The sequence below is a fragment of the Syngnathus scovelli genome, chromosome 12 (assembly GCF_024217435.2).
Source record: "Syngnathus scovelli strain Florida chromosome 12, RoL_Ssco_1.2, whole genome shotgun sequence".
NCBI lineage: Eukaryota > Metazoa > Chordata > Actinopteri > Syngnathiformes > Syngnathidae > Syngnathus > Syngnathus scovelli.
Window position 1 is genome coordinate 9,374,015 of NC_090858.1, and position 20,729 is coordinate 9,394,743.

The following is a 20,729-nucleotide window of genomic DNA, read 5'->3' on the forward strand; positions in this document are numbered from 1 at the left end:
GTTTACATGTTGTGGCCTGGTCAACTTTATTTTCCCATGTTTGCGCCAAAGTCGCTCCAATTTGCCAGAATCGTATTTCTCCCTCTTTTTCAGTATCTCCCATCCGCATTATATCGAGCTCCATTTCTTTTTATTGCCAAATTATATTCCACTGGCGAGTGACCTGTGACCTTTCTCATCATTTAATGAGAAAAACTGCTTTCTTGTCCTCAGGCTCTTTGGACCCCCAGAAGCTTTGGTTAGTGGCTGGTACTGTTTGCACAGTCAAGCTTGCACGATCTATTGGCTCTTAACGAGGGAGAACAAAACTGAAATGAGGCATTTCTGCAGCCAAGGGTTTATTCCCACAGCCCGATGGTTTGCATTACAACGTACAAAAAAGCCAACTTCCAAAGAAAGATGTGTGTGTTCTTCAAAGAGAATTTAGGATGTACGGCGTTCAGGAATGCATGTAACTCGTTTGTTTTCTGATACTTCCAGGAGTAGAGTCAAGGATTCATTGTTTTACCCTTAGGAATATACTCTGGACATCATGCTCCTCACCAATCTACTAAGCTAAGCTTATTATTCTTTCATTCTTACTTCACAGCTCTCTTGGGTGTTGTAAATTTTTGAAACAAGAGAGCATATCCAATAGTGAATGCATGTTAGTGTTACTATCGGAGTGAAGCGACTGATAGCGAGAACTCAAAAAAGTGTTTCATTTTAACCCACTATTGTTCAAAACACAAACTTTTATTGAACACAGCAAAGATTTACTCCATTGTTACACTTAAACGTAATAACTTAAGATCCAACTGCATGTTTTTCTAAGTCTCGTTACACATTTCATTGTAGTCTGTAACACAATGCATCTCAGTTTTGTGGTGTGAACACTGAACACTAGGGGCACTTGTTAACAGTGTACATAGATAAGAGAAAAGAAGAATAAGGGGAAAAAAAGCTCAGAAGAACCACAAGAGTCAAGTAGAAATAAATGTTGGGTTGACTTCAAAAGATCATTAACCACAAAATAAAGTGAAGGTAGTGAAAATAAATACTGGTACAAGACATATCACAAGTCATAAAATGAAATTTTGGCAGGACAAATGCTGTGACAATTCATGAAACCCTCGCCATCATGATAAAAAGATGATGATGGAGATAAAATAATATGAAACATGAACCCCCATTGTCATCAGATGGCCATTAACCTACGTAGTGATTGGGTTTCCATGGTGATCACATCTCTCTCTGCTTGTAGGGGATTATGGTTAACCATGTGCTGCAGGATAAGAGGGGGCTGATGTGAGGTGAGGGTCGCAGGGGGCTTGCGAAGCACAATAATCTGAGCGCTGGTTAGCTGCAAAAGAAGGTCATTCAGTTCTTCTTCTGTCGAGTTGACTACTGGTGATCCATCCACCTCCACAAGTCTGCGGAGAAGAGTTAGGTACGATTTGGTTTAAGCGCGTTGGTAAATGATTCTCTCCACAAATTCATCCTAAAAGTGTTTTGTGTATATGCCAAAGAGAGACGTGACAAGACGTGACATGACTTTTGGGAAAGATCTGTGGTGTGCTATCTTGTCGGTTCAGATGTCTAGACATTGAGCAATTAATCCAAATGTAATCATGAGTTTGATGTTAGGCTTCTCACTAACATGAAAATATTCCATTTTGAGAAAAACAATTCATGTCCCAAATGGCACGGTGTGAGTGTGCAAGTTCCTTTACTGTGAATGCAAAACTGAATGAACCAGGTTGCTTGAAGCAACCGTGTGATGTATGTTCTTCTGCCCGCCCTGAGCAAATGTACACCCTTGTTGGAATTTACTATTACAAATTAACACCACAAGAGGGATTTACCTTGATATATCATAGAATTATTTATGCTGTAACTGTTTTGTAGTGTTTTCTGCAAGGATACCTGTCATCCACACATAGTTGCGAGTTGTCCACCTCAACCACTACTAAGCCACTCTCTTCTGTGTAGCGGCATGTAAAGCCATAGCAGCCATCCGCTCTGCAATGCTCCTGGAAAACCAGCAGCATGGCGGGAGACTGTGGTGACACCAGCTGGCTCAGGTTACCAATGGTCATATTCTTTCTCTGGGTTTTTTCCTGAATGCAGAAAAGACTGTCACTTTACAGAAAAGACGTACTTGCATAAATGCACACTCTTTGGCTACAATATTAGATGCAATAGAATATGCACACAAAAATAACAACTCGTCCACTGCGCTGCAGTTACAAACAACTGCAATATAATAAGAATCATAATAAAACACTACTAAGTCATATTATGATTTAAAAAAAAAAAAAAAAAAAAAGTTTCCCGTTAGATACCTCCTCAGGACGGTCACTGTTGATCAGCTACATCCTTAGTTTAAACCGGTAGTCATTTTCTATCACTGAACTGAAATTATTAATACATATACTGTCATCTAAGGTTGCAGATTACCAATACATGTAGTGTGGAAAAAAACTTGCCATAGGTAAATTGCCTTATTTACATATTTTTTTTTTTGTATTCTACTTCCCTTGATATTGCGGTAAGGTAATATAAATAAATCATTGCAGCCTTTTTTATTCTTTTCACTGAACAAAGTATAAGTGTCATTTTAGCCTGACAATGGGACCCATATGGTCACGCTTACAAAACATAAGCGCATACGCAAAAACACTGCAATACTTTAAATCACATCATCACATGTAAACATCGTTAAAAGATGTGATTTATATCTCACATATATGTAATTTCCCTGTATACGAAACTCTTATTTTTTGAAGCGGCAGACTATAACAGATACCGCTGTGGTGAGTTCTCCGGAAGATAAGAGTTGAGTGTGCGTCAAAGCGAGCAGACCACCAAGACGTGATGATTAGCGTTTGAGGACATCACGCCACAACTAGCTTGTGGGGATCAGAAATAACTTGTGAGCCTGACCGCTGAATTCCTCGGCTCCCTTATCCAGCTTCTCAGCGTCCTACCCCCGCCCTTTCTCTGTTAGGCGTGTGAATGTTTTACAGCAATTGATGTCGCTTCACCGAGGTCAGGGGTCAAAACAAAAGCTTCGCTCGCCTCAGACAAGAGAGCCAGACAGGATATAGCCACAAAAATGCATCTGAAGCTTTTTGGAAAGTACTCGATAATGCGCATCATTGTTGCCCTCACTGTTGGACAGACACTCAAAGATGTTTTTTTTTTCTTTTTTTTCATGTTTATCCGGATGATTCGATCAAACCTAAACCCGGTAAGGGCAGCCACAGGCCACATAGACTTGGCATTAACTAAGAGAGTGAAATATTACTAAAGGAAATCACAAAGGAGAAATTGTTGGTTAAATAGACCTTTGAAAAATAACTACAACTGGGTTAGCTCAATAAACCTTTAAAAACCATACAACTACTTGGGGGGGGGGGGGGAACAAGCGCAACAATATGTTTCCTCTGCGATTAAAAATTACTAGGATTTAATTTGATCCAGTGTGACAAATTTCTTAACAGGGCAGACGACAATAAAGACAGTTATGTGATAGGAAATGTCAAGTGAAGAGCTTTAAAATGTCACCATCATACCGTCTTCATTAACTGAAGTATAAAGATTGGTTTGCTAATGTGCTTTATAGAATAAAAATTAATCAAGACTCATAGACAACTAACGAATACAGAACAAGTGTTAGCAGAGCAGCACCTAGTTACACTTTTTTAAGTATTGTTGAACTGAATTATTGTACTCTATCAGCAAGCACCCAAAAACTCCACTTGAGATTTGTTAGTATGTACTGTGTGAGTTACATTTCTTTCTTAAGGTCATTGCGATGCAAGTCACTGGTCAATTGACATTTTTATGTTTGTGCAGTCTGTTCACGTATTGGTAAAACTGATTCTGGGATGTAATTTTATTTATTTATTTATTTATTTATTTATTTAATTTTATTTTATTTACTTTTCTGTGTATTACATTTCTGGGCAAACAAATGTGCATCAATCTTAGCTGCCCAATGAGTTGACGTGTCAAAAAATTTGTTGAAGATATTATTTGACTTTTGAGGCACCAGTATGTTTGCAACTTGAGAAGTTCCACTGTATTATAATTTGACCGTCATTGTGTAAATACAAACCACAGGATATGCACATGCAAGCACACACAGGTTCGCTTCAAACAACAAGTCCATGAGTAAGCAGAGACAAGCAAATGCGTTATTCTTTCAATTTCCCCCTCTTCAAAAGTTCGTCTGAAGTTTTTGTCCAAGCTAAGACGCTTATTTAAAATCATTTCCGCTATTTGTTGTGTTTCCCCTCCACCCTTCGCACTCTTCCCTCTGTTTCTCTTTCCCTTCCCTCTCGGCTGCTTTATTGACGCTCGCCAGTTGGAAGAGATCCTTGGAGATTAGACAGCCAATGATGAAATATTTCCTCATTGTCTGCAATGCAGGGCAGCCTACGAGACCAAATACAAGGCGGTCTGCTCCTTATTAGAGCAGTGGCTCCATCAGTTCCCAGGCTGCTCCTCAGTCCTGACCTGTGTGTTAACTCTGATTAGGTCATATGATAAACATTAACGCTGCTGCTTTTCCCACAAGCTCGGCACCTAAAAATGCGTGGCCCTGGGGCAGCAACGTGACACGGGGCACCATTCAAAGCCGAAGCCGCGTGTGTCCTTTCATGGCACCTCGTTAGGCCTTCTCCAGTGGGATAAAAGGCCCACATTAAAAAAAAAAAAGTGGGCTCCTCCGGGGATAGATGGAGATAGTTTTACACATCCTGGCCCATTTCTCTACTGCGCTCGCCTTTTGTCGCGCACATTCCATTGTTGGTATGGTCACAGGCTCTCGGGTGTCAACGCTAAAACAACATTTTTTCAGACTAAATGCATGACCATCCAGAACTCCCTGGCTAGTGTGTGCCCAGACCCAGAACGGGACACCCTTCCCAGCCTTAACCCACGGCGGAGTGAAGTTAATGTGGTATTGTGTTGTCCCCGAGGAGAACAGACGTCATAGGATCAAAGATGATGGCCAGAAAAGGGTCACTGACCTTGAGACCAGGAAGTCATTTATACCCTGCATGCCGCAGATCTATTGTTACTTAAAGGACAATAAAATACGCCACAATGGTACACTCAAATGGATGTCAACTCATTGAAAAATTATTTATGTTTGTCCTGTCGTTTGATAGTTAGCCCATTCTTGGTACAAGCAGAATGATGTAAGAAGCTATGAGCAGGCAAGCCATTATTAATTCTAGACATTTTTAATGGCTCCATTTAAGGAACTATGACTAAAATTTCAGGTTCAACTTATGTTGGAAACATTTTTTGTCCATGGAATTAAATATCACAGACTCAAAAAGGCAAGAATGTAAAACTACATTCCAACATTTGTTTTAAAACTGTGCACATAATCACGCTATCTAACTAAAGCTTGATCACGACAATGAATATGAATGCTTTGCTCTCTTGGTGGTGGTAAAAATGTACTGTGAGTTGATTTTGGATATCAATCTCAGTACATTTTTAGCAATCAAAACATCATTATTCCCACACAAAAATTTTTTCCCACATACCAACTGACAGTTTCTCAAGCTGTCTACTAAACTTGTTTCAATGTCAACATCATGCCAGTCCAGACTACATAGCCAGACTTTATTCAATGTTTAAGTAATGTACCTTAATATAACTTTCCTGCAGAACGTTCTGAAGATGTGCCAACTGTCGGTTGAGATGTACCATGGAGATTTCCTCCTTAAACACCTGGCAATTGAGTTTCATTTTCTCCAAAAGACGTACATCCAGCTGTCTGGACAGACAAACCGTAAAGTCCATTTACAGTCAAAAAATACGTACAACACATGGCTAAATTGTGGGCTTATAAAAATAATAAAGCCCTATTTTGAATACCACTGTCAGAGTGCAATTCATTTAACAATATCCCAATTATTGTTTGTGGAGTAAACAGTAATGACAAACTCGTAGAACTCTTTGACGCCGCTCTTGAATTGAATGTACATCAAGTGGTCACTTTAAGAAATACCATTTTAAATTGAGATTATTATCATAGAAGATATTTTACTTCTTCCTGTGAGCAGCAGGATTGTTGATGTGATCTCGGAGGATCTGAAGACTTTGCTTCTTGTCGCCCAGTCTTCTTTGGAGCAGCTCCAGTTTCTGCTCCAGCTCAGCTGAGCTAAGCGTTTCTAAATTCCCTTCTCCGTCTGAGTTCTTCAGCTCCGAGCAAAATGCTACCAGGCCGAGGTGGAGCTCATGCACCTTTAGGCCAAGAGAGTTCGAAGAGTTTGCGCAGTGTATTTTAAAGACTACAGATGCAATTTAGAAAAGAGTCCTAACCTGGAGGATGACATTTTGTAATGACTCCACCTGCAAGTTCAGCTCCTTGATTCTCTCCTCCTTTTGTATTCCAGTAGAGTTGTTGGCTTCTGGGCCGTTGTGAGTGGCACTCTCCTACAGTGCAAAAGCATTCATGATTTTATTTTTTTTTCCTCATCATACAATTGACGTTAATTAAAAACAACAACAACCAGGTAACAAGCCATACCCTTTTACCCAAATGCAACTCCAGCTGCCTGTCAGACAGGGATGTCAGCAGACTCCCAATCTGCTGATCCTGGGAGAGCTCAGCCGTGGAATCTGGAAATAAAAGCAGATGTGCACATGATGTCTTCATGCTGTCGTGATGAAACTCCAATGTGTTCTGAGCTCTTTTTTTCTACCTATCTGCTTTCTCAGTGAGAAATGGCTTCTGTCATCTGTCATTCCCAGCATTCGGAGACAGGAGTCCATCATTTTGCCCACTGTTGTTTCTTTGGGCGTTCTGAGGTGAACTATTCGCTCTGATGCTTTAACACACAAGTTTATTTTAGCACAATACATTTGTCTTTGGCAGAGAGATGGGTGAAGTTACACCCTGAATTGGTCAGCAGCCAATTGCAGGGCAAGTATACACTAAACCACACATTAACATCTATGGATGATTTCAATAACTTGACACATATTTTCCGAACGTGTAAGACCGCCAGTGTACTCTGAAAACTCCCACATAAGCACAGGACACTCCACACAAGAAGCCCAGAGACCAGAGTTGAACCCTAAACCTCAACGTGGGGTGTGAACGTGCTAACCACTAAACTACTCCCCCCTATAATTGCTACATAGTTTAACTAAATAGTATTGTCCTCCCAAATCACACAACCCTAATGAATACAATGCCATTTTTAGTGTCTTCTCTCACCAAATTACAATTCTGTATGTCTGTTACAAAAGTATTTAATGTACACTGTCAGAAGTAAACTGTACATTAAAAGTCAGTGTAATTATTTTTTCTTGCAATATCTGTTCTGCTGAGAGATTTTTTTTTTTCTTTCTCATTAAAATTTGCACGAGCTCCCTTCACATTTTCATACCGGATGTCTTGTCTGAACACCTCCAACCCCATTTATTACTCACCATTAATAGTGACCTCGATCAACTGCGTTCCTGAATTCCTCTGCGCTGTGTAGTTTTGGTTGCTCTGTCTGGGATTGTGTGAAAAAACAACAACATGGAAATACTAGGTTGACAATACAAATATGAATTGGGGTTAATGAGGGCAGACTCTACCTGATCTTAAGGGATGGTCGGTTCATGCTTAAACAGTTCACATGTGGTGAGGACTTGGATTTGATCATCGGCATGAAGGTTTCTACACGATTGCTCAAAGATCCTACCAGGAAGTAAAACTTAAATACAGTTTAAAACTGTTGAAACTTTAATCGAGATGCATTGGAAGCGTACCAAAAGTACTGGGTGCGTGCAATTCATTATAAATAGCAGAAAGAAGTCGCTCCTTGTCTTGTAGTGTGTTGATGTGAAGGGTCCCCAGCATGTCGTCATCTATTGATGCTATGTCTGCTCCACATAAATTTGCCTCTGCAAGAAGTACAATAGGCTTCAGATTAAATGCCTGGATCCAAAGTATTTTTAAATACATTTCCATACAATGAATTGTCATAAATCGTGTTTTTATGAGCAAAATAAAACTTTGCTGTATTGCACCATATAAAAAACAGCCCATCTATGGTGTTTTGCAGTATTTTGTTAGCATAAAGTTAAGAAGGGTAGTAATGATGCTTTTCAATAATCCGGTATTTTTGTTTTTCTCTTTTAATCATTACATTAAATTTTAATAATTTAATTCAGCGCTTCACGTTTAAGATGCAGAAAATGTATCTTGATTGGTGATTTTAATTTTAACCTAGTACAATAGCGACAAACTTAACTTTATAAACTGTGATCTCACAGTTCAAATTGGAAGGAAAATGAATGTGAACAAATCTAATGGATTATCATGAATGTCTTGGCGATCACATTCTGGTGCTAAATCTATCACACCAGAGCTTTTCATTGGAAAAAAAAAAAAATCCTCTTGTCATATTTTGATTACATGCTAATCTGAACACTAAATATTTTATACATGTTTGGTGTCATTTAGAATAGTTAAATTAAACACATCATAAATTGTAGAGTTCAACATTAAAACGTCTGGCTTTGTTTTGCAACCACAGGGCAGGGAGGGGCAGCAGACCGCCAAGGCATGCATCTTACCTTGGATGAAAGGGAGACATTTTTGCAATCCAATGCTAGTGAACCACTGGCACGTCTCATTTGTGTTTCGCTCCCTCAGAGCTTTGGCCTCCTGCCTGTTCATAGTCTGGAGGGCGAAGAGGAGAGCGTTCATACCTGCAACTCATGACTAATGTGCTTTCCAACCCTGTCCAACACAATTAGACTGACTGCATATTTGTCATTCCACTAAATGGCCCTTTACTTTGTGATTTCATTAGCTTAACTGTAGTAGTCTGATGAATACAAATAAATGTATCAGCATTATGCTCCAAAATTGTCAGGAACTTTTGCTCTTAACTGAAAATAGTTTGGTTTCACAACAAAAGATGATTGATGAAACTAGAGATCAACAGTTCAGGCTTTATTTCCAGGTATGTGCATCTGGATCTGATGCAAGACTTAGAAGATAACAGGTTTTTTTTATTTATTTATCATAAGTATTGGACCTGACACTTAGAAGAGAAGAAAATGAATCTGTTCATAGGTTGCTTGAGATGTTTCCACTCTTATCAGCTCCTTGCAGAGGATAAAGAATATACGACACTGAATACTGTTCGAGTGAACGATGAAATTTGTTGCTCCATTGTTTGTGAAATATCAATAACATAAGTCGTATATGTAAAGTCAGAATTCTGACTTTAAAGTGAGAATTCTCACTTTCTGACTTTAAAGTCAGAATTCTGACTTTATTCTCAGAGTTCTGACTTTGAACACTTTAAAAAAATTTAAAAACGGGTTGACAGGATTAATTTCTTCACTGGCCCTAATCCTCTTCCAAATCATTGCATTTGATCCATTGCAAGCAAACATTCTTTTGCAATGCCTTTCCAGGCTCTAACCGCAGCCCCTGAAAATTGTTTTAACTAATCGGATGTATGCCTTTCTTTTCCCTGTCAAAGTTCTTTTCTGTTTTGGCCCAGTGTTTTGGGTTAAAGTCTTGCTGCATGATGGATCTACCACCCTCACTTGTTTGACAGACAAAATGTTTGTTTTGCTGCTGGCATCATGTGTTAAATCTGAAGATTTATGATTCAGTTTTAGAAGAAGCAATGCCAGCCCAAGCCATTAAATTAGTTCCACCAAGTTTCACACATTGGTTTGTTGTTGATGTTTTGGATCATGAGCAGATTCTTTCTGGAGGAAAGTGTTAGCTTCCCATCACTGGTAAATGTTCGTCTTTGTTTCATCAATCTATACAACCGTTCTTACTATTTTTTTAATTATTATTTTAATGCTTGTCTCTGTAGTTTTTCTTTGGGGGGGGATCCAACTTGTCTTCCAATTGCATCTTCTGGTTTAGATTTTGTTCATGCCATCTTCTGCTGTCAATGGTGACAACAACACTCCTACCCTTTGGAGGTTATTACTGATGTCACTTATTGTTTTGCAGCTTTATTTACGGCTCTCACATTGTTTTGTGTCATAAACAACTCTTATTTTCCATTGTATACTAGTTTGACATCTGTTATTTAGTAGACTAGTGGTTCGTTTAGGGACATTCTAGATGTTTGTTAAATGACTCAGATTAATTTTTCATCTCAGATCTTCTCTACAATTGTTAATATTTTCACCAATAAACAACATTGTGGTTTGTTGTTTATACCTTTAATTAGGAGGAATTTAGTTTTCACAGACAAAACCTGGGTCTGAAACAGAGCGCGCTATTTATTGTTTAAATAATCATTGTAATAGAACCATCAGCTATCAGTCTGGCCGCCCGCCCGCCCGCCTGTCCATCCATCCATCCATCCATCCATCCATCCATCCATCCATCCATCCATCCATCCATCCATCCATCCATCCATCCCTCCCTCCCTCCCTCCCTCCCTCCCTCCCTCCCTCCATCCATCCATCCATCCATCCATCCATCCATCCATCCATCCATCCATCCATCCATCCATCCATCCATCCATCCATCCATCCATCCATATTTCAGAGCCATTGCTTTGACAGCTCTTGAGAGCTTGGAAATATAAACAGAGCTTTATCTGTAATTGCACTTGATCTGGGTCTGTGCTGATGACACCCCTTAAGGCTCTGCTTTGATGGTACACAATACCTTCTCCTGGAGGTTTCCCTTTTGGTCCTTACATTTTGGAACACAAGATGCTGAAGGAACAAATAGTTTCATCGTTAACTTTGGTGCCATATGACTTCATTTGGTCTTAATAAAACCATGAAAAACCCACCAACGGTTGTACGGCGTTGCCGTGGTGACCTATCCCCTTGCTGTTGCTGCTCCGAGGTCTGTGTTGATGTGTATAAAGTGGCACTCCCAGTTTGCGTGTCCCCTTCACTGCAGGATCGAATGATTGGCCTCTACGACATTAACAGACCAAAAATATAGTATGGTCAATTAACCACTATGAGTGGTACAGATTAGTCAACTTGTTGACAACTTTACTATCCATTTAGAATGTCACATTGACTAGTCACTAGCATGTGCTTTTGGCAAGAGGAGGAGACAGAGCCACTTGCAGCAAATGAGTGAGTGCAATTAAATTAGTATGTAACCCTAATTGATTTTAAATGTATTATGTTTCTTATAATGCACCGGTTATAGTACTGTACCAAAATTTCAGATGTCATTTGCGACTAGTCAACATCCACTCAACTTGCATCATATTAGTGTTAGATTTCAAAAAATCTGAGGTCATGCAACCCTTATTTATGGCCAGTAATATATTTAACATCAGGGCAGCAATGCACAATAAGAGCCTCAGTCAGATAATGAAAAAGTTTCAGAGGAATGTGTACGGACTCTGTGGATACCTTTAAATACATTAGCGGCACATGTATGGGTCAGTACAGACAACATGTGACATTATGGAGATGCACTGTTTGGCCTTCCTACCCTCTGGTGAGTAAATGCATCCATTGTGGGAGCCCTGAGAGGAGGCAGGCCAGTAGCAGTCTTCAGCATGTCTGAGCAGTTCTCATCACTGTTGCTCAAGTCATCTATGTAGAAGTACAACATTGTCACTAATAAATACATACTGGTTAATGCAATATCAGTTAATAACTGCATGGGAAAACAGCTTTTACGCCATTCTTTGGGATCTGTGTCTTTTTTCATTCTTTTTATAGGCCACTGTGGATGTTTGTAGAAAATTCATTGCCACTGATAGACAGGGAGTGACGGGATTGCTTGGCCGCAAGTCAGACAATAACATCTAGTTGATGACGTATGTTTTTGACATCTCAAATTCCTTCCCAGAAAAATTAACATTTGTTCATTTTCCAAATACCACATGGTAAGTTCCATATTTGTCTGCTATCTAAACAACTATGAGTATGACATTAAACCCAAACAAAATATCTAATGTCCTATGAGGGTATACAGTTTGGAGCTTGAACTTCATTTTTCAGGCAAATAAATCTTTGGAGGGCTTTTGTGGCTTTCTGAAAAACCTATTGAAAAAGAGGAACAATTTTCATTCATAGTGTCACAATACATACATGAAGCATTGGATAGGTTTGGGATACTTCTTTCAAATTCAACTTTTGCAAGCATACCTTTGTGGAAATTGTTGCAACAGAGCAAATCATTATAAAAAAAAAAACAAATGCAAAAAATTGAGATAGATATGATTTTTTTTCCTCGCTAAATAAAGTCCAACATTTACAACTTCGTGAACAATAGCCTTTGGAATTGTTGATGTGACAAATAATCCAGCCAAATTTATGGAACACATGTTTTCCATTTCAGATTTTGAAAGGTTAGTTTGACGTACTAGGTAGGAATGCAGATGCAGTTAGCATCAGATAAGACAGTTAATGGGTTTATGTGTGTCAGCGAAGGAATCTGCTCTGGGTGCAGGAGAGACGGGCGGAAGCGGGCTTAGCTGGCACTCTCTTAATCACCTGGCTGGCTTGTCAGTCCATAAGGAGGGTCAAAATGTCAATTCTACAGCTACGAGAACAATATGTCTTCTCATCTGTTTTGGGTCATCTCGGAGCAGACTGAATGAAAATTCTGCGAAATTCCCTTTTCCGTCTTGCACTATGACTTTGTTGCACGACGGATTGCCGAATGATCTCAAGCTGGAGAAAGAGCTAATGGAGGGTAGCTACACACCCACAGCCCTACCACAGTCGTGCACAGACTTCACACAGTCTCTATCTTGTCCGAGTCCAACGAAAACAAGAGGACAGAACATTTTGGGCAGGCTCAGTGACAGAGCTCGATGTTGCCTTATAGGGTGAAATAAGTGGCAAAGGAGAGATGGACGATGTTCCCAGCCTGAGCAGGCTCTGTCAGGGCATGTCAAAGCTTGAGTGAACTCTCACTCCTGAAACTGCTTAGCATTGTGTCTTAGCTTGCCAATACACACGGGCTCATTGAGCAATCACCTGTGTGATATGTCAGCCAAACAAAGACACTCAGTACTTTTGTTGAAGGAGTTGATGGACCAGCATCAAATTGTTCAAGATAACTCCCTCATATACGTATGTAGTACCTGAAGTGTGTGAAATAAATCATTCGATGAGAAAATACTGTTGGAAATATATTCTATGATGAAATATTGATAGTTAAAAAGGAAATGCAAACGTTTCATGCAAATAATTGAAACGGATGTAATCCTGCCAAACAAGCACATGGTGATGGCAATGTATACTTTACTGCAGAACATTAAAAGGAAGATCTTCAAATGTGCACAGTCCTAATTCAGGTTTTGAATTGAGAATTTGGAAACTTGTCTAAGTCTATTTTTATTGTTTGTGGAAATGCATGAATTATTGATTGTTGGAAACTGTCCCACTGTTTGATCTCTTATACCTTATTTTTTTATACCATAATTAAAAAATATACAAATGTTTTTATATAGTTATAAGGTAGTGTGAATGATGTGTGATTGATGTTTTATATTTCTCAGCAGTTGGTGCAGCGGCGTATTTATTTAGATCCTGATTCCGGAGGATCACAATTAGTGGATATATGTGATGCTTCTCTTTCAGTCTTATTGCCCTCGGCTGATTTGAGAGAAAGGAAAGCGCTTATTGAGTGACAACTAAGGGAGGAGAGCATGCTGAGTCACAGGAACTCAAAACCTGGGAACCATTGGTCGAGCCAAGCGCTAGGACTATGTGCACAATAGCTAAAATGGGATTCAAACAAAGGGGAACTTCTGCAACTCCCAGAGGAGGTGTTGGAGGCACTGTAGCGATGTCTCATAATGACTGCAATTTCATCTGAATGGGGAACATAGCTCAACAGCTGGATGATGTCGACCATCATCTGGTGCCGTTTACCTCGCCTCTCTTGTTCCAAATGGAAACAGATCTTTTAAATTTGAATACAAATACTTACTTAGTACATGTGTTTGAAGAAAAACTCACCCAAGTTGAGCTCAGTGAAAGGCAAAAGTTTTATTCCGGTGTTGAAGTTGCCTGAAACAAAAAAAGATGACAGACATTTAAGCTTGTTTCAAATGAAACAAGGCTGCTACTATTAGTAATATTATCATTGGTTGTGTTCTTTGGAGACAATCTTCAAGTCAAGTCTCTAATGGTTGTAACCTCAGCCTTCCGCCATCTGCTGCATGACATCTGCTCTGCTTGTAACCCGGTAGACTGAACAAAAAAGCAAAGTCTGCTGCTCTTGTCATATTTCTCATTTCTTTTAGCAAGCATATGTGCAGATTTCTTATTTGCTCCAAATGCTTGAATACAGACTTCCTGTCTGACTGAACAACCCCAATTTTAATACTATAGATACACATCCTGGCAGTAAAATTCATTTCATGCATTATTCACTCAGAAATTCCCCCAAATAACCAAAATGCTACTGTCTAATAGATTCTTCCTTTATCTTACCACAGTGCAAACCTTTACAGAAGGAGTAGTGTAATCTTACATAGCAACAACCCTAACCTCGGCGCTGAAGGTGTAATTAGCTGTATTACATTATGATGTGCAGTTCTGTATGTGCTGAACATAAATCAAGGCGTGTCAAATCAAACTGGCTAACTACATTTTTAAAACTGCTTGTTCAAAGAACCATGACAATCTTAATGTGCAAGTGGAGCAATGAATCACCTTTTCAGATGTGTAAAATGCAAGGGCAGGAGGTTATTGAAGAATCTTCTACTATAGCTTTAACTTGAATGATATTTGCTCTACTCTTAAAGATCAGTGGAGTTGTTTACAGAGTTAAACTCACGTTTCAGAAGAAGCACGGGGAGGGGATCCACCTGATAAACACGAGACAACCTGATTGTTTTTTGTTCATCCCCATCGTTGTCTTTTATCGTCTCCCTCTGTTGTGCCAACTGATGGCGTTTGTCCTCAGAATCAGCAACAATCATCTCACTTTCAGTCATTGTCAATCCCAACGTTGTCTCTTCTGTTTTGACATTCTCCTCATAGTCTCCAGCAGCAAAGCAACCATCGCTCTCTGGGGTGTATGGCATACTCTCTTCTGAATTCATATCGAAGAACTGATCATCATCAACAACATCAGATGGAGTGGGAGGAATTAAATTGATCTCACAGTACACTGAGAGGCTTCCAGAAGCGGGGGTGCTGTCATTGCCACTTCCAAAGAGAAAGTGATCCTCTTCTTCCTCTTCATCTTCATTCTCTTCCCAGCTGTTCGGAATGCTAGCCTGTCTTGCTTGAGGCTGAAGAGGCAGCGAAGACAGATGCTGCAGTCGTTTCTTCTTTAGAGCCCTCGGGCATGCTGATACAGAGCTAGATGAGCGACCCACGTTGTTTTTGGGGGTCCCGGGCTCTTCGTCAAACAGATCAAAACTGCTATTAACTATCCCCAGGTCCTCCACTGTAATGTGGATAGTCTCCTTATCGCGTGATCCCCTTTGATCCACAGGTAGAGGGTCTCCATTTATCTCGTCCTGTTCTTGCGACTGATCCCCCTCTTCACCTCGCAAGCATGAACAACAGAAAAAACTACGAGAAAGATGGCGAGTTCTCTTAGGGAACCAACGAGTCTGCCGTTTCTTGGAATTCGTAACTGGGCTTTCCATGACATTGGCTAACGAATGCTACACTGGTTGCTTGACAGTTTAACAGACCACTGAGAAAACTCACTGCCCTGAATATCAGGATAAAATTCTGTTTGTGAAGATGATGCATCTGCAACACAAACACTCATTTGCAATATGGGTTGCCAAGGGAAGGACAGAAACATTTCATACACTGCTGGCCAGGTGAACACTTGAAATGAATGGAGGGTCTAATCAATTTCCTTTGATATGTTAAGCATCATCACCATGAGGACAGTATCTATTTCAAAGAACTGTGCAATGCAAAAAGAAAAAAGGATCATCTTCAAAATGTACAAACTAAATAGATTTATCCAAAATAATAGCTGCCGTTGAATCACTGCAAGTTTGTAACCTCTGCAAATCCATTTGAATTTAGGGTCGGTTCCTTTTGAACAAAATGTTATCTTGTGTGGATTTGTGATATTTATGATAGCAAGGAAGCGCTCAGTTTCCTTGTGGGTTATCATTGGCAGCTTAGCAGTGTGTTTGGAAACAGGTGAGAACATGGACCAGTGGATGCTTGGCCGTGTAACCGCTATGACTCCAGATTCCACACGCCCTGTTGTCCGCTGTGTGATAAGCCATCCCGCAACAGCACAAATCCATTATACCACATCACCCTCATTGGAGGCTTCTGTGACGAGATGATATCTATGTTTTGCTCTTTTTTTTTTTTTTCTCACGCCCATAAGGGAACAGTCAAAGGATTGGAATACAGCATAGGACTCTTCTTCTTTACCTTCCATTTACTTGTATGCATTTTTGATTTGTTTTTTTTATTGATATCTTTATTTCGAACATCCAAAACAAAAAAGAAAAAACTAAACAAATAACACTCTAAAGTGCCACATATAAGTCCAAACAACAAAAAATAAACCAACAAACAGAAATAACAAATAACAATAATAATACATAAGTAAATAAATCAATAAAGAATGCTCGAAAAGGAGTAGGAGGAAGCATAGCTTATGCATTCAAACATACTTGTCCAAATGTAATTGTAAAATGAACCCTGTCGTATTCAGATTTGTACACGCCAAAATGTTATCCCAAACATCCATCCATTCAAGCATTTTAAATCATTTAAGAGTTTGTATACTAAATATGTCATCCTGGCCCTACTTTGGGAAACTGTTTGATTACATTAACTGTTTAAATCAGGGGTGTCAAACTCGTTTTTTTCGCGGGCCGCATTGTAGTCATAGCTTCTTTCGGAGGGCCATTATGACTGTCAACCCAAATAAATGTATGAGCACCTCATATTATATACAGTGAAAGCTACAAAACAAACTGACAAATAACTCGTTTTCAAATCAGATGAGGAAAAACTGGTTTTTAAAAGTGAAGACAATTTGCAATTCTAGTAATAACACACGAATTTGCTGCACAATTTGTCTTCGCGGGCCACATAAAATGATGCGGCGGGCCGTATGGGGTCCCCGAGCCTTGAGTTTGACACCTAAATACACTTCCTTTCAGTAGTGCCTAGCACGGTGACTGACTGGCAACCAGTCCAGAAAGTAGTCCACCTTTTGGCCGAAGCCATTTGGGAACCCGCATATTGCAGGGGTGTTCCAATCCAGTCTATGAGGGTCATTATCCTGCATGTTCGCTCCTCCAACACCAATAATCTGGATCATTATGAGGCTTGCTTATGAGCTGGTTATTTAAAACAGGTGTGTTGGAGGAGGGAGACATCTAAATATGCAGTAGAGTGGCCTTGAGGACTGGATTTGGACACCCCTTGAATAAGCGGTCTTTTCCAAAAGCAAAAATGTTTCCTGTGGTAATTATTAACGCACTGGCCAAAAATGTGCCTCTGAAAATTTAGAACAACTGATTTCAGTATTGGTAGAAAATAACATAAATCACAAATCTCTATAAATATTATGCATACCAAAATATATAAACATATCTATTGACTCATTTTCTAACATATGAGATGCGTAAGTTTATTTTGATTGCAGCACATGTCTGTACTTTTAGGCAGATACCAGCATTAGTACAGAGACTGGGTGGCTTTCCTCCCATAACATCTCTGAGGCTGATGGGAAACTATGTGGGTTCAGTTTACCTCACATTAGAATATACCACAACAAAGCAAAGAAGCGTAAGATCTTCACAGCACTCAAAGAACAACTGGCGCTGTGAGTAATGTTGCAACCAGGAAACAGATGAAAGCTATTTTACAAAATATGAGGCAGTAAGAAATAAATTGCACCGTCTATGAAGGAATCTTAATTGAAGCGTCCCTTGAGATATTCCCAATAAATACCACATGCTCAACAAATGGGGGCAGTAGAGAGCAGCCTTACTGCACTGACAGGACATAAACATAAAGCAGAGCTGACCACTTCTTAGAACCAACTCCTCTGGTATTCACAAGTCTGGATAAAGTTAAACCACACAAGTGATTTTCATTCACAGTCCTTTAAAACCGGCTTTCATGATATCTTGATCCACTATTTGAAAATATATCAAGTTTTTTCATAATCTGTTTACCGTTATTTTAATATATCCATAAGGATAAGGAACCTAAAGAGATGTATCTAAGATGGATGTCCCCAACCTCATTTTACTGCTAATGTTTGAAATCAGCTGACAATCAGCCACCAACCTGACACATTTATGAAAACTGAGATCCTTATTACAAAAGGTGCGAGACAGACACAGCAGACAAATATGAATGCAACACAGCTGCTATTGCCTGGGGCCACTTCTCGGAGACATGAGTAAGACAGACGCAAAAAGCCATTACTGTCTACTCCCACAGTGACGATGTAAATTTCAAACAATTCCAATCATTTGTGTTTAACTCAGACTCAGCGGGATTTGTTTGATTCTCTCCTTGGATTCTGCTTAGATTTGTCACGGTTATTGCTAAGCACGTACATCCCGGAGTGGCCGAGTCTTCTTGGAGTGGATCTGGAAACACATGCACACAAATCATTAGGCCAACATCAGCACTCTGGCTGTTAGCTCTTACCATGGAGAACGCCTTCACCTCTCACCATGTTGCACCAATGAGAAACATGTTCCACACTTCCTGTCATAGTCAACCATCCTTCGCCATCAAAATCCCGAACGTGCAGACACTTGTACAACCAACATGATCTTCTTTTAGACATTCCGAACTTTGACTTCCATTCATATCACCTGCTTGTCTTTGAGCATACCTTCCGATTTTCCACTATTCAAACATATGTGGAAGTCAAACTTCCCGAATGTGCCAGATATGTGCCGCTTCCCTTGTGGCTGACATTTAATAGCATGAGAAAATGAGTTTGGTGGAGGGAAGAAGAGGGCAGTGACCTTGAGAACTTTTGGTTTGAACTTTCCCCTTTATTCCCCCACCAGTACGCCGCTCCCTAATCAATTACTGTTGGCAGTCAGGAGACCACCAATGATTAGCGGGAGCGAGGCAGACGTGGTTTGGGGGGGTTGAAGTGTGAGGAGGGGGCACAGGGGAAGAGGGTTAAGAAGAAATTTCTCAAACTGCTTTGGTCTAAACTACCCAGTTGTATTTATTCGAGACAATACAAAGAGCACGTCTTCCTGTAAGCTGTACACGCATAAGCAGATGCCAAATGTTATTTACTGACAGGAGGACAACCAATGCCAAATCATTTAGGGGCTTTTCTGTCTGTGAGAATGAGAGCTGTTCTCACGGTCAGTGTGATTACAAAGCTCAACAAAATCACTTGTTTTAGATTGGCTGATTGTCTCGCTTGGATCTAAATGACTGATGTTTAATTGGATGAGAGGAACTCTTACACCACACCCACAGACGACTACTTTTCTCTAATCTTTCACCTAACCCAGATCCCCCCCTCTGTTTTCCATCTCTTATTTTGTAGCCTCTCACCATTACTTTTCTAAGTTTATCTCCTTTATAGGGCTCGGTCACCAATCAGCCATCACAAATGTCATCGTTTCTGGGCTCTTGTTTCATGGCCAGAGGCAAAACAGTGCAAATGGTTTATGTTTGAGTGGGTGAGCAAGATATACACAGACGGACAGATTAAATAAAGAAAGATAAAAGGGGCCGAAAGAAAGAATGAAAAGACAAGGAGCATGATCCAAAGAGGGGAGGAACTTGCTCGGACTATACACATCCGCAACGGGCAGCCAGAAACCTGCCTTGTGAGATGCGACTTCCCTCAGGGCACTCCACGGCTCACTTTTCTCTCAATAGTATTATGAGAGCCACTAAACACTTGTCTCCACTTTTCCCATGGGAACACCATTTTGTGTCCCTGCCAAACACTTTGATACAGTTATCTCACTTTGCTCATGTTCCCCTTTCCGGATATGCTCTGTTGAGACTAGCTGTGAGAAGATAATGTTAAATCAAATTATATTTTATCTGTCAATTCTGAGCCAACTCTGATTATCGACACTGCACATCACCAAGCAACTTTAGCGGGACTTTAACTCGGGTGAATTCGGAATTTAGTGCGTGGTATTGTTTGTTGGGGCAAGGTTTGTGTTTTGTCATGGAATGTTTTTCACAGGCAGACGGGGGTGGTCACTGCAGTGCCTCATCAGACAGGCATCTCAAAGCTCCTGTCACGAGAGTTTAGAATGGGCAAGATCAAGGACAAAAGCTTCCAAGTGGCATCTTGTCCGTTTGAGGTCTCTGAAGAGATGCGCGTGCTTTCAAAGAAATCACTGCAAATTAATTTTAACACTCAGTGAAAAGACAGATTAGTGCCGAGACGCTGGCACAAAGGGTGTTAAATTCGATGAGCAGCACGCTTGACAACAGGCCAGACCTGGGACACATTAGCCTCAGCTGCCAACAGTGACCTATTTTCACCAAAGATGAGGAAGGATTTTCAGCATCCTCTATTGTATACAAGGCCCCGCAAAGCCCACCACTGGCGGCTCATCTACATTCCCCCATTTCAGGCACCATGCCCTTTGATGCCGTTGGCGAGATTTTAATCAAGTGTGTCAGATGATTAGATGGTCCATATTGATCTAGGGTGCAGATGTTTCAAGAGGCAAGCAGGGCAAATAGCTCTATAAAGAATACAAACACGGGACTTAACTATTATGCTGGAGACTTCAGTGACAAGACCCTCTCGCTCTTCAAGCAAGAAAGAAAAGTGATTTCAA

General features: G+C 40.1%; 1 protein-coding gene and 1 long non-coding RNA gene across 2 annotated transcripts in view; one reads left to right on the forward strand and one right to left on the reverse strand.

The window, feature by feature from the left end:
* Positions 1–20,729, forward strand: part of LOC137840788 (uncharacterized) — a 144,811-nt gene that overhangs the window by 80,571 nt on the left and 43,511 nt on the right. The gene's annotated exons all lie outside the window — the stretch shown is intronic.
* On the reverse strand, positions 715–16,960 carry LOC125978267 (uncharacterized). Its single transcript, XM_049735446.2, has 16 exons — positions 14,765–16,960; positions 13,942–13,992; positions 11,456–11,559; positions 10,791–10,920; positions 10,661–10,710; positions 8,581–8,686; positions 7,771–7,905; positions 7,597–7,699; positions 7,444–7,511; positions 6,711–6,836; positions 6,536–6,627; positions 6,328–6,441; positions 6,053–6,249; positions 5,650–5,779; positions 1,906–2,099; positions 715–1,412 (listed from the first exon to the last, which is right to left on the reverse strand). Exons 1-16 carry the CDS (start codon positions 15,585–15,587, stop codon positions 1,178–1,180), a joined length of 2,658 nt encoding a protein of 885 aa, XP_049591403.1. The 5' UTR covers positions 15,588–16,960; the 3' UTR covers positions 715–1,177.

Excerpts from the sequence above, each read along its gene's own strand:
- LOC125978267 (XM_049735446.2), bottom strand. The coding sequence starts at position 15,587 with ATGGAAAGCCCAGTTACGAATTCCAAGAAACGGCAGACTCGTTGGTTC. Across the intron at positions 10,711-10,790 it reads GCAACGCCGTACAACCGTTG|CATCTTGTGTTCCAAAATGT; the intron begins GTGGGTTTTTCA and ends TTGTTCCTTCAG. Across the intron at positions 5,780-6,052 it reads CCTGCTGCTCACAGGAAGAA|ACAGCTGGATGTACGTCTTT; the intron begins GTAAAATATCTT and ends TTGTCTGTCCAG.